This window comes from Microtus ochrogaster, chromosome 6, assembly GCF_000317375.1.
Source record: "Microtus ochrogaster isolate Prairie Vole_2 chromosome 6, MicOch1.0, whole genome shotgun sequence".
In the NCBI taxonomy this organism is placed as follows: Eukaryota; Metazoa; Chordata; class Mammalia; order Rodentia; family Cricetidae; genus Microtus; species Microtus ochrogaster.
Genome location: NC_022013.1, coordinates 87,928,731 through 87,943,759, shown reverse-complemented (window position 1 = coordinate 87,943,759; position 15,029 = coordinate 87,928,731). Strand labels below are relative to the sequence as shown.

The following is a 15,029-nucleotide window of genomic DNA, read 5'->3' as shown; positions in this document are numbered from 1 at the left end:
GTATTCTCTCTCTCTCTCTCTCTCTCTCTCTCTCTCTCTCTCTCTCTCTGTGTGTGTGTGTGTGGGGGGGGTCTTTGTCTCTCTCTGTCATACCTACATGCATACGGAAGCACCGATGGAATTCAAACAGTCTGGAATTGAAGAGGCAACTCTGGAGGAACTAAAATTGCTGAGGAGCATACAGGAAATGTTTCACCATCTTTGCAAATCCTCTGTAATCTAAAACTGACTTTCTCTTAATTATAGAACAAGGTTTTGGCAATATGTGCACATCACGGGCTAAAGCAAGATTTGGGAGGATGAAAAGAGTTTGCAAACACTGGAGTCGGGAAATCGCGGTAGAAGACTCCTGAGGAGCAAGGCTGGCAGGAGTTTAAAGGAGTTGGGAGCTGTTGACATGTTCTCTGATGCAATGTCTTTTAGACTCTCACTAAGGAACTCAGCAGAGCAGGGCAGGAGCTCAACAACGAACCAGCAGATTGGAGTAAGACAAGAAGTCAGATCAAAGCACTCAGGGGAGGGACCAAAACATTTTAATGTTCTTTCTTGACTAGAGAAAGCTTAAAAATATAGTAACCAACAAAGGCCCCTTGCATGCAATGACATGGATTATTATTAAGGTGGCTGCTAAACTTGCATTTCCCAAGTCCTAAAAAAAAAAAAAAAAAAAAAAAAAAAAAAAAAAGGCGCAGAGTCTAAGTGCTGAATTGCTAGCATGTAGCCTTGGCTGTTATCTTCTTCACCTGCCATGCAATAGCCACCCTGCATGCCTTCTCTGTGGTTTCTGGAGTCACTTCTGAGGTCCAACTAATTCTTACTGTACTGAACATCTCTCTGTAGTGTTTAGTGGGCAAGTGGCATATAAAGATACTTATTCTTCAACTCATATGTACTGCCCCCTTCTTCATTCATTTCCTCAGCCTCAGTAGCGTCAGGAGAATGTTGTATGAATGCTACATCCATTGAAAGCAGAAACTAGACCATTAGGAAATTTTAAAAAGTTATGATGAGAACAGTAATTGACGCCTGTCGTGTTGTTGGAGGATAAGTGAAGGGAGCTGTGATACTAAATCTTGACAGTCAATTAGAATCTCCCAGAAGATGCATCTCTGGTCATATGAGGTTGTTTCCATGGAGATTTACCTGAGAAGGGAAAACACCTACTCAATGTGGACACCACCAGACCCGTGGAGTGGTGTTCCAGGCTGAATAAAAAGGGACAGAAAAAGAGGGAACAAGTTGACATATACGTTCATCTCTCTCAGCGTCCTGACCACAGATGCGACAGACGTGCCGCCTGCTTGACATTACTGCCACCAAGTTATAGCCACTCCTTTGGCCACACCTTCCAAGCCCCGAGGGCTGCACTCTTAAACTGTGAGCCAAAATAAATTCTTCCTATCTTATACTGCCTTTGTTAAGTATGTTACAGTATTAAGAAATGCCACAAATACACACACCCAGCTTTAGGCTGATGGGTTAAGAAATGTCATCTGAGTTCAGAAGAACCACCAGATCTTAACTGACCCAAGGGGAAAGACTTGGTCATATACATCTCAATATTTTAAAGCTAGAAGTTAGTAAAAAGCAGGTACTAGTATGTAATGATAAGCAATAGTAATATTGATGATATGAATTGAGACAATACCAGTGTCCTGGGTCCAACAGACAAAATTGAACAAGGCAGAACTCCTACTCACAAGGAGTTTTTTGAGAATTGTTCTGTTCTTCAGCTTCATAATGCCAGCTGGAATTTCTGGGCCATTCCTGGCCTTCGATAAATGAAGGTGTTTCCCACAACACTCCACGTCCAGCCCAGCACCAAGACCTGAGAGCTCTTATTTCACAATAAGCCTTGTCTCCGGGTTCTTCCAAAACCTTGTCATTTCTTTAGCATTTCCCACAGATTTGTACGGGATTGAATATCAGTTTCCCAAGTCCTACCCTCTTACGGCAGCCCAGATAGAAAAGCCAGGTCACTGGTCTGTTCCTTGCTTGGTCTCCTTTTTGCCTGAGTCGATTTAATCAGTTGCTGCCGATTCCTTCACTGATTTCAGAGCCAGCGTTTCCAGGCTTCCATCTTGAACTCAGGACCAGGAGCCCTTCAGGAACTGGGTTGTTCACCTCTCCTGTGAGAGACAGCCACTGTAGGACCACTCCAACTGCCGAGGTATCCAGCCTCCAGGACTGTAGAACGATCAGGTTCTGTCTTCTAGCTGTGAGTAACTGTTTGTTTTACTGTTTTTAATAAGCTGATTTTATAAATTCTTGAATACACAATGCACACACACACACACACACACACACACTCAAACACACACACCATTGGCTCTGTTCCTCTAGAGAACTAATAATACATAGTCCAGCAGCTGCAGAAGTCAAGGCATGAACTTGGAGGCAGGAACTGAAGCAGAAGCCCTGGACGAAGGCTATTGACAGACTTGCCTTACCCGACTTGCTCGGCTACCTTTGTCAGACAGTCCAGGTTTACTTGCCTGAGGATAACACAACCCACGGTGTCTTCCACATCAACCAGCAATTGAAAAAAACACCTCACAAACACAATCCGATGTGAACAATTTTTTGGTTGAGTGTTATTTTTGCCAAGCGGCTCTAGTTTCTGTCAAGTTGACACAATGTAACAAGCACAGAAGTTCTCTTCACTGGGGTCACAATTCACTGAGCTCCTGGAGAGAGCTTGGTGAGAATTTACTAGAGCCCTCTGGTAGAGATGGTAAATAAACACTCCACTCAAGTATACTATAAACTGTATATATGGTAGCATGGCAGGCTGCAGTGAGGTGAGGAAAAGACTTAAGTCATAGGAAGGAAATGCAGGAAGACATCATGGTGACCCAGGCCAACAGATTAGAGCCAAAAGGGAGGAGGCAGCATGGGGGTCTATTGGAAGAAGCAGCAAACAAGACAAGAGCAGATGTTTAGACTTCACTTCTTTACTTTGAACAGTTATTGAAACATTATGATAGAGTATGCAGGTGTACACCTCCACAGGGTTTAGTTCATAACCACTACTGGAAAAAGAGAAAACACTGCAGGTTCCACAGAATCCTCCCTTTAGGCTCACTTCAGCCTCAAAGGTGGTCATTAACATTCTGTCTCCCTAACTGAGCTTTGCCTACTTATCCTTATAAATGGAATAATAAATAAATAATAAATGGTACTGCCTGTACCTGGTTTCTCTTCCTCAAGACTACTGTGTCTAAATGATCAATCTACACTCACGCATACATATGCAACAGACATACATGTGTCATCCCTTTTCACATGGATAAATTATATTGCCCTCTCAGCTATGGTTGGATATTTTGGGTGCAACTTTTGGGTGCTACTAAGTTAATGCTTTAGTAAATAATTTTGTAATCCTTGGTGTGCACGAACGTGTATCTAATACACACATAGAATTCTAATTACTGGGTCACAACAAATACATATATGCTTAATTTAGCAGTCTTTTATCATGGCTCTGTGAATTAAAGTCTTACCAGGAATTATAACATAGATTATCTTTATTTTCATTAACATTTTGGATGCTATCAATCATTTTAATTTCAGCTGTTTGAGGGTTATATGGTATAAGGCACAAATTTTGTACAGTATTGATATCTGATGACAAGGGTCATTTAGATACTTTGTTATTGTTGTTAAATTCTGTTCAATTCCATGCTCACTCTTCTGTTGGGTTCTCTGTTATTACTAATTTAATTTGTAGATACTTTATATACTTTATATGGATATAAATCTTTCATAAGAGAGTATAAATTGAAAGCATGGCATTCTAGTCTGTGACTTGTCTTCACCCTCTGAATGTAATTTTCTAGAGACAAAATGTTTAGTTTCACTGTGGTCTAGTTTATTCATCTTACTAAGTTGAGATTATTAAAAATGCTTAAGATTTTTCTTCCTGGCCCAAATTAATGAAAATTTTTTTCATTACTGATTCTTCAGTTTATAATTTAAGTCTATAACTCACATTAAACTGACAATTGTTGATGATTTGAAAAACAAAGCAAGATACATTTAATTGTACACAGGCCTGTTCCTACAGTTTCATGCCTATCAGTTGCTCTATTTGTTCAGCCTTGCGCCTGGACCACAGTCCTATTAGTTACTTTTCTGTTGCCATTGACTATGTCGACTATGAACAAGTCAACTTATTGAAGAGTTTTGATGGAGGAAGGTCATTGGTTAAAAAAAAAAAGAAACTGCCTTGGCCCTGATAGGTTAAAATTTAGATAAGCTGAGTAAACGGAACAGAATGCTGGGAAGAAAAGGAAGTGAGCTCAGACGTCACGCAGCTCCTCTCAGAGAGAGACGCCATGAAGCAAGCTGCCAGGTCAGACATGCTGACTCTTTCCTGGTAAGACTGATGCTACACAGATTACTAAAAATGGGTTAGGCAAAATACGAGAATTAGCCCGTAAGAGGCTAGAGCTAGTGGGCCAAGCAGTGCTTAAATGAATACAGTTTGTATGTTGTTATTTCGGGTAAAGCTAGCTGGTGGCGGGAGCTGGGTGGCTGAATGCAGCCAGGCTGCTCCTACTACAGAGTTTATTTTGGCTTATGGTTCCAAAGGGATAAGAGTCTGTGATGGCAAAGTTGCAGAACAGTGGGAAATGACAGGAATGACAGCAGAAATGGTAAGATGAGAGCTCACACACTAAACCACGATCACTAAGCAGTGATGGAAAGCGGAGGTGTCCTGTCTTTGACATCTCAAAGCCCTGCCCTCCTCTAGTGACATCTTTCTTCTAACAAGGCCACCTCCTAAACCTCCCCAAACAGCGCCACCAACTGGGGAACAGGCATACAACTACATGAGCCTACGAAGTCATTCTCATTCACACCACCACAGCACAGACTTAATGAGTTCATCTTTATTATAAGTGTGGATGTCCCCAACCAGTCTTCTTCATGCTTCATCCCTGTCTGGTCTGGTCTTGAACTTCTGCTTTCCATATACATTTCAGAATCACATTTTAGCATGCATACATACATAGACAAACTTGCTGAGATTTTCACAGGAATTGCATCTGATGGAAAATTTAAGAGCTTTTTTTTTATTAAACATTCCTAGTGTTTGATATTTTATGATAATATAAATTAGACCATCTTTACTTTGGAATTATTTTTTTTTATTCTTAATTTTGCAAGATGGCCTTTTATCCAGTGAGCCTGACAAGTCCAAGGACATTGCTCATTTGTTAACTATATCTACTGTTTAGCTTGGATCTTTTAATGTTCCTAGTTACACTGTCTGCTAATAACCAATAACTTCCTTCTAAATTCTTATTTTAAATGCCTTGTTTAAATCTGAGTGTGTTACCTGTCGTATCTAGTAAAATAATTAATTTATATATAATATCTATAATTTACCTTGGATTTTCAAATGTGAACAATCACATCATCTGATACCAACAACAATTTTCTCCTTTTTAATTATTATAATTTTTATTTTCCTCACCTGATTGTATTGCCTACAAGTTTTCATATAATGATGGATAGAGAGGATGACATATGCATAGCTCTCACACAATTCATGCAGATAATTTTTAATATTTCATCATTACATGCAATTTTTTAAAAGAAATACATTATCAGAATATTAAAGGTTTTTTTGCGGGGGTTGGTTGGTTGGTTGAGACAGGGTTTCTCTGTGAAACAGTCCTGGCTGTTCTGGAACTCACTTTGTAGACCTGGGTGGCCCTGAATTCACACAGATCTACTGTCTCTGCCTCCCAAGTGCTGGGATTAAAGACGTGCAGCATCATAGCCCAGCTTAAAGATTGTTTTTGTTTGTTTATTTTTCTAGTTGAGACTTTTATCATGTATGAATACTTGATCTCAATCAAATACTTCACTTTTTCTTCAGCTGTTGTCTTTCGGGGGGTCAAGGAATCAGTACCTGAAGCATCATAGTCACATCATAACCATACACAGAGCAGAGAGAAATGAATGCACGCAGGCTTCTCTACTTCATTCATGCTTGTCTGCTCTCACATAGTCGGAGGCCCAGATCCAGAACATGGGACTTCCCGCACTGGGTGGCCCTTCTCACTTGAATTAGTATAATCAAGGCAATCGCCTGCAGAGATCCCACAAGCCATCATGATCTGAAGATTCCTCACTGAGACTTTCTTCCCACGTGCTTCTAGACTGTGTCAAGTTAAGAAACAAAATGAATCATCACATATACCAAGCCTATCTATATTGTTTGGTTTTGTGCATCTGATATCGTGATAAATTACATTAATTAACTACAAAACTAGTGTATATTTTGCATTATTGAAATAAATGCATTTGTCGTGTTACATTATCAATACATAACAATATTCATTACTTATTTTTAACTGTAATTTATCCCATTTTACACAATGAGATCCTTGAGAACAACAGTATTATGCTGTTCTGCTTTTTCTCTTTTACTCACAAACCATAATCATGCCGCAACTGTATTTTTAAGACTGTAATCGTCTTGCAAAAAAAGGCATTCTAGTCTAGTCTCTCTGTGTTATTCAGGTTTGGCAAGTTCATATGTCAGATAATTTCTGTAGAATAGGAGCCCTCAGAGTCTCCTAACAGTGCTTTTGCATAAAAGACACTCTCAACAATTGTGTTTCCACAGGTGACATTGCTAGCAGTGGTTTTGTGTCAATGGGTACCACTTCCCAGCCTAACTCTTCAGGCCACTTCTGGATTGAATCTCACAACCTACTAGGAGAAGGACGGTGGTCACAGTTCATTGCAGGTAAACATAGTGTTTACAATGATCACTATGCTCTAGAGAATAAAGAAGCACATCTATCATTCAATGGTCATGACATCCATCTCATGACTTGGACCTCATACACAGGTCAGTCAAGATTGAACTCTGTAATAAAGGCAAGGCTACCTGGGAAAATTTGCCATAGTCGTCATTTAAATTTTTATTAAGGGCTAGAATTGTGATTTTCAAAACTTAACTCATTTTTCTGTATTTAAAGAAAAAGTAGAAAGTTGGGCACTTTGCCACACATGTAACTGCAGAACAAGAGAGACAGAGACTGTAGAATTGCTTGCAAGTTGGGCTACACTGAGAGATCCAGGATTACATAAGAAGCCAGAAAGAATATGGGAAGGGGAAGAGGAGGAAGGGGAGGGGAGAAACGGGAGGGGAGAATAAAGAGAGGGGGAGCGGAAAAGGAAGGAAAGGAGGAAGGGAGGGAGGGAAGGAGGGAGGGAGGGAAGGAAGGAAGGAAGGAAGGAAGGGAAAGATGTATTCCTTTTGTTTAGAATGTCTGTATCTTTAAGCATGACAGTTTGACATCTCTACTACACCATGACAGTGACATTTGCATTTCATATTAAGGTCTCACAGCACAACTTACAAAGGTATGAACCTCAGGTAACTCGCTTTGATGTTACCAGTATAGGCAATATTTCGGAGGTGAGATTTTGCCATGCAGTTCATGTACACACCTGTATGCCTCTCAGTCATCAATTCAGTGTGAAAAGATGCTGTGGCTAATGTCATGTCCTAGAGCTCAAAACCATCATCAGATTTCTTGAACCTTAGAATTTAAATAGAAACATTAAAAGCTGTTCCACAGAAGTATGCCTGGGATAAACACAGAAGTCTGTAAAGAAAAGGAAAATCTTATAGAAACACGAGCCAGAAATTGGTATTTGACTGCTACATAGACAAGACAAATCTTCAATTTAGTCATCTTGGGCTCCTCAAATTCAATGTATTGTATGTGATACATCATGGACCACGATTAAACCTAGTAATCAATATTAAGTCACACCCAATAGAGTTAAGAGAAAATAAAACTTCTTGAAAACAAGCCGTCATGTGGATCCTTGGGGAAAGAAGTCCATTAGTGCAAAATACATGTTAACCATGGTAGGGACAAGGACAATATATGGGCCCACTGATATCCATTAGAAGGCATCCATGAGATTCCTAATGTGCCTTTCTCTGTGGATGGGTTAGAGAGTCAGAGAACACTGCCTCTGCCCAAGACTGTCCCTTCCATTTGCCTGAAATCGCTAATAAATTATAAATAAGCAACAAATAAATAAATAAATAAAATAACTAATCCTGGTGAACATTATTGTACTTTCTTGTTGGCTAGTCTGTTTGTTTGGTTGCTTTTTAATGGGACATTTTAAAGATTCATTCCCTTGGTTTCTCTCCCTGCTTGCTGATCTTCTCGGTGGGGCACACTATTTTCATGGGTATGCCCTGTGAACATAAACGGCACTACCTAACACAAGCCTACTCCACAGTGGCTAATTTTGCTCTTGTTCTTTGCTTCTCCTGTGAATAATTCATTGAAGGAGGCAAGTGTGGATGTCACATTTATTTACTATTTGCCAATAACACAAACAATTACAGGTGTTAGAAACACACTCAGAAGAGACATCCTTTTAAGTTAAGACACTAAACCAAAATACAAGGCTAACTACAAGTGAGAACATTAAGAATTGTCTTTTATTCTGTGTGTGTGTGTGTGTGTGTGTGTGTGTGGTGTTTGTGTGTGTGGTGTTTGTGTGATTGTGTGTGTGTGATTGTGTGTATGTGATTGTGTGTGTGTGTGTGTGGTGTTTGTGTGTGGTGTTTGTGTGATTGTGTGTGTGTGATTGTGTGTGTGTGATTGTATGTGTGTGTGTGATTGTGTGTGTGTGTGTGTGTGGTGTTTGTATGAGTGCTTACATGTAAGTGGGAGAGAGTGCATACACGTGGCCAGATATCAATGTCAGATATCATCCTTGGTCATTGTACACTTTATTTTTTGTGACAGAGGCATTTAGTGAACCTGTAGCTTCACCAGTACACCTGGACTGGCTGGCCAGTGAGTTCCAGGGATCTGCCTGTCTCCATTTACCTCAGCTCTGGAGTTACAGACATGTGCTGCTCTGGGCTTTTATATGGATGCTAGACATTCAAACGGGTTCTCATATCTATGCAGTAATTACTCTATCAACAGAGCCATCCTTCCAGCTCCTTGTCATTTACTCTTCATCAATCTCCTCTCTTTCTCCTTCCAGTTTAAAGAAATTCCCTGACCAGTCTTGCAACTTCATCTCATCTCCACACGCCAAGGAGGAAACAAGGGGGTGAGCTATCTGTAAAGAGGTGGTCTCTGCTTGCAATGGCCAGTAGAGATCACAAGAAACAAGAAGTCAGATGAGAATGGCCAGGCAGGGGTCAAGCAAAGACCCACGGGCCAGGAAGAGTCAAACTCCTGGAAAAAACAAAGACTGGAAACATCCTTGGGGGCCCAAAGATCCATATCCTTTGGTGTAGGACACAGGGTCTAGGATACAGGGAAGCTGCATGTTAAATGTGAAACCTGGGAAGAGTGGAGGTGCTTAGGCAGAGATCAGGGAAGACGGGAGAAGTCATTTTGCTTTAGGTACATTATTAATCATCTATTAGAGTCCTGACATCACACTGAGTGTTTCATGTTCTGTAGAGATCCTGCAGAGAGCTGGGAAAAGATTTATTTCTCTTCTCTCTGAGTTTTGGTTGGGTCCCCTTTTCCATCTCTTTCAAGTGAACTTAGGTCATGAAACTTTCTTTGGCTAATAGGTATGGGCTTTACAGATGCATCCCTTGTGGGTAGATGCTTCAGGAGCCGTCTCTAGATTCTCTTAGCTTCAATAGGGGCAAAGACCACCAGGATGGGCATTTCTTTCCATCCATCAGGAAGACTCAGAAGAGGAGGAATCCTCCCAGCCTGCACAGATGAGGAGGGTGATGAAAATGTCTGCCTGTTGCACAGAGGATATTTGTTCCTGAAATATAGAGACTATCCCATTTAATCACCATTGCAAAACCATGACTTTTAAATGTGACTGTACATGTTACATACTTTAAGCCTTCACCTATACTTGCCATTTTTGTTGAAAATGATGCAAAACCCAAACTCAGGTTTGTCGCACTACAATCACTTTAGCTAGACCCAGTGGTCTGCACAGGGAAGAAAGCAAGGCTGCTGCTTCTTCCCCATAACCTGGAAACTCACACAGCTGGCATAAAACCGAAAAAGAGTGGAGCAGACTCATCTCACCCTCTTCCCAATAGAAAAGTACAGCAGAAAGCTCAAGAACATTAGAGTGCCACATGTCGTGCTGTCCTCTGAGAAGATCAAGAGCTTCAAAGGGACCCAGACTAGGGAGATTCCGGGGGTGGCTCCTGCCCAGGTTGCTTTACTAAACCACAATCTTTTATATTATTTCTCCTCAAGAAAATACTAGAATCCCACAACAATATGATAGTCATTGCTTTTCTCTCATGCCACAAGAATTCTAGAACAGAACAAGACGCAAAACACTGTAAGCCCGTGGTTCTTAACCTGTGGCTCGCGACTCCTTTGTGGGGGTCTCATATCACAACATCATGAAATTGCAGTGACGAAGTAGCAACAAAATGATATTATGGTTGGGGGTCACCACATCACAAGAAACGGTATTAAAGTGTTACATCATTAGAGGGCTGAGAATCAGTGCTCTAAGCACCAAGAGCCTCACTCACAAAAAGCAAGACGATATTCTGCATGCAACCAAAACTTTCATTTTCCTCAAATGCACAAGCTGAGTTTGAAGTTCAGAGTTCAGGGCATGTAACATTCCTTCTTACACGTTCTAACTGTGCTTTAGGAATGAAAAATTCCCTAAATATATTCATATCTTTTAGGTGGCTAAGCCAGGTTTTTGAGACAGCATCTTGTTTTGTAGCCCAGACTGGCTTTGGACCACAGATAATGTGGCTTAAGCATCCTGAAGGCTGGGATCACAGACACATGAAACTGTCTGGTCACGTATTTATTTTCACTCCGTGGCCCCAGTTGACTCAGGACCCACTAAGTTGCCCACACTGTCCCTGCCTACTCAGCACGCCTGCTGCTGGGACTATAGGCATGCAACCATCACAGCCTTCTATGGACTTACCAATCTTCATTTTAAGTATCAGCTAACTAATGATAGGAATCAAGTTTAAGATCAACTGAATGTATTCTAATCCAACTCATGTCACTTTCTTTTTGCATAACCTGAGATCCATCTGATGTCTTTCAGCCAAAGTAAGAGATAAATTACTCTCACTTTTAGCAAAGTGGGTAGAAATATATTATTTAGCTGTCACTTTACACGGTGTTATTGACTTTCAGATTAAGCAGTGCCTCTACAGCCTGGCTAGAATCCACGCACTGCCGCTTTTCATCTCGGGGAATTCCGTTACTTGTGATGACTAAATGTATGTGTCATTTGGAGCCATAATTTATTTATTCCTTTAATATTTAGATTGGCTTTCAAAGCACCAAATAACCAAATAGGCTGCTTCCAGGCATCTGGTCTCCATCATAATTATTTCTTCATTTATTTCAACGTAATAGAAATGGTGGTCATCTTTTTGATGAGACAGACAAGAGGGTTTTAGACAGAGGCGTGGTTTGTAAGCCACCCTCGACTTTCTATGATGCTTTCAACTTGCTCCCTGCAGCAACTAAACTAAAAGGTGCCACATAGCTTCAGCGTGCTGTTTACAATGAACTTAATATTGATATGTTCATGCTTTCTGTAGCAACTATATGCCGGGCTACATTGGTTATAAGCTTTTAAATCTCACGTGCTGAATTATAAACTAACAGCAATCTGCCTAAACATCATAGCTTACAAAACAGGATATATGAGTGCTTGAATTTGAATAAAATTGTATCTGCATATGACTTTGACTCTTCATAACATGTACACAAACACTAACTCTTTAAGATGTCAGTATTTCAGAGGGGTCAGAGAGTAAACCAAAAATAATTTGTAACAAAAGCTCCATTTCTAATTCAAGGTAAATATAGAAGAAGCAAGAATCTACATCTCATATAAACATACTTTTAAAGGCAAAGTAAATGACACTCTGATTTAAACATCAAATGGGGCACATGATTTTCTTTAATCAATGCAATGCTCTTTAAGGCATCCGAGGGAGGGAAAGTACAGATGCTCACACACTTGTGAGCATAACCAGACCTCCTTCGCTTCATCGCTCATCCCAGGAGAGCTGAGCATCCCACACTTACAGCAGAAAGGGGAAGCTGCTGTGGTCCACTAGGTAGACCTGATACTTTGAATCAAAACAAAAAGTGGGAGAGCATTTCAGTAGAAGGCAAGCAGCAGCATCTGTGACTCGGGAAGACACACTCACAGAAGGTTGCACTATTGATTCTCAGGAAAAGTATAAAAGCAACGAGCCAGCCTAAAGCAACCACTGCAAATGAACACAGTTCTGATGAAACGAAAACGAAGCACGCTCCATCACCACTCCGAGGCCTCAGGCTGGGGCCAGGTTTCTCACAAGCACCCAGAGCTAAATCTCTCGAAGATGCTGTTTCTCTCGATCCTCTACCAACTCCAGACATTACTGGTCCCTTCAAACATCATCCTGGAGCGAGCATTTTAAAACAGGTACTGCTGTTACCTTTTCCAACAACCAGCTTGCACTTGCACTTCTTACAATCCGCGACTGTCCCTGTTTTAAGGACCCAAGGCATCCTTTTGGTTCTCTCCACACAAAGCAGAGCCTGTTACTCAGCTCAACTAGGAGCTTTAAATAAGGGCTTAAGAATTAGTCATTCGTGTGACTTAATCAGGTCCTCAAAAAGGCACGAGCTGTCCTTTCTGCTCCTAACAGAAATACCCACTTCCACGTTTCTTTCCAGGGACACTGTTGGCAAGGCAAAGCTCGGACCGGGCTTTAGGGGCCAGATGGGATTCAGGTGGGTACAGCGCTGGGGGACCCAAGTTTCAGGAGTTTCCCGTCTTATCTTTTTGATGTGGTGTCATAAATACGAGGAAACCTCCACATTCCACTAAGGGACTCAGTTTGAACTCTGCAGGTCTGCTAGGGGTGGCAGCAGTTCTCTTCCTGTTGCTGGCACACACTTGGTTTCATTTCAACGTCTGGTTAAGGAGATACTGATGGGTCAAATGTTTTAAGTGTGGATTCCCAAAAGGTCCTTGTTGAAGGACTTTTCTTCTTTCTAGAATGACCCAATCTTAGGGATTCAACACCAGAGTCAAAGACAGAAGTCCTCACCCAAGAGAGAAAAGGGATTGGAGGTGGTTGGGGAGGGGGGGGGGAGCGAGGATTCACACCCGCTGTGTCCCACTCTGCTGAGGAGTGACAGATAGCTGGGGACCTTTGGTCTGTCCATTCTCAGCACAGAAGCTCTCTCCACTTGGGCTCAGGTTGGAAAGCTCCCTAAAAACTCCTGCTAGCGTCCCAGCATACACTGCCAAAAGCTCTTTATCGCCAACGACAACTTTATTGCAGCGTTTTTGTAGTTTCTGCACCGAGTGAAATGGCTCCAAAGAACCAGGTAAACATCCCACTGAAACCGTCCTCGAGCAAAGCCCAGTCCCTTGCAACCAACCACTCTTCTCACAGGTACCCCAAGAACACAATGCACAGGAACCCTACAGTGAAGAACAATTCAGGAGGTCTCCCGGATGCCAGAGCTGGGGTACCTGAAAGCGAACCTTTCTTTTCGCCATGCAATTGAGTCATTAAGCAAAAATGTGCAGGGCTGACAGAGGATACAGGCAACCTGGCTCTGGTGGCGGGCCGCCCGCTGGGGTCCCCATTAGGGTCCCTACACTTCTAGCGCTGCGTGCTGCAACCACCTAGCCCCCCAGGAACCAGGGTCCTTACATGTTCCAGCTTATCTTTTCTTCGGAGCCAGACGCTGGCGCTGTAGTCCTGCTGCTTGACACTGCTGTAGAAGTTCGCGCCCACTCGGGTCAGGCTGGGCGAGGGCTCCTTGGGGCGGCTTTTCAACCTCATCTGCTCGAAGCCCTCGTGGGGGGAGGCCGAGAGCCACTCGTGCTGCCGGATCTCCATCCTGACATGACCAGGCGGCGGCCCGGCGCTCAACCCACTCGGGATGGGAGCAGGGCGCCGCCGGCGAGCGAGAGGCCAGGCGGTTGGTGAGATGGAACTGAAGGAGAGAGCTGGGAGCACTGGGTGCAGATCGCCCGCGGAAAGCACGGGTGCCGATCGCTCGAGGGGTGCGCAGCGTGCAGGCTGGAGGCACAGGAGCGGGGACAGAGGGGAGAGGGACAGAGGAGGGAGGGTTTCACAGGGCAGGGGATGGGGGAGGGAGGCCGATGGGGGGACCGGACAAAGGGAGACAGGGAAGGAGTGGATGCCTGATCCCGAGTGGCAGAAGTGAGGGTACAACGGAGGTGGCCGCGACGTCGCCTGCCGCTGCGGTCCCGGTCCCGGTCCCGGGCGGGAGCTCCGCTTGCGGCTGCTCCGCACCAACTGGAACCCCGGCCCCGGGGCGGGCGGACGGCGGGGGTGGGGTGCGGTGGGAGGGGCCGGCGGCCGAGCTGGAGCCCGCAGGTTGATGCAGTAAGGAGCCGCCCGAGGGAGGCGAGCGCTGAGTCCGGCCGCCGCCCTCTGCGCGCGCCTGTCCCCAGCCCGCTTGCCTCGCCCTTGCCCTCGCCCGCGCGGGTTCACGCCGACAAACCACCGAGCGGCTAGGGAAGTGAGCGCCGTCCGCTCGCGATTGTGGCCAGGGCTCCGGAGGACACTCTGGGAAGCCACCACCACCGCCCCGCACCACTCTAGTTCGTTCTGATTCTACTGTCTCTACCCTTGCTCAGAAAGTTCACCAACTTCCCATCTCAGGAGTCCAGACATCTCACCCCAGGGGACTTGGCCGAAAGTCCCCCCAGAAAATGGTTTGGAGGACATGTATTTTTGTGAATCGTGCACTGTACTTCATCTGGGGTTGGTGCGAAGTATGCCTCTCTACCAGCGAGGGCAGCCCTCCCTCTCCTGTCCTGCTTGTTGGACCTGCCTCTCAGCCTTCAGTGTCCCCCTTGAATAAGGCTCCTGGAGGCTGGCGGTCAGGACCTGAGACCCCGGGAGAGGCCACCCAGCACCAACCTACCCCGTGTGCTTGGCCTCTGCTCTTTAGGTGTGCGTCCCTGGCTCCTGTGCGGTTCTCTCTGCTGTTTCTAGG

At 43.7% G+C, this 15,029-nt stretch overlaps 1 protein-coding gene across 1 annotated transcript in view; it reads right to left on the bottom strand.

Moving 5' to 3' along the window:
- Pld5 (phospholipase D family member 5) overlaps window positions 1-14,430 on the bottom strand; it is a 331,193-nt gene extending 316,763 nt beyond the window's left edge. Inside the window, exon 1 of the mRNA XM_026780019.1 lies at window positions 13,712-14,430. Coding sequence (XP_026635820.1) covers window positions 13,712-13,900 — 189 coding nt within the window. The 5' untranslated portion in view covers window positions 13,901-14,430. The remainder of the gene's footprint in view (window positions 1-13,711) is intronic.
- Between the last annotated feature and the right edge of the window lie 599 nt (window positions 14,431-15,029).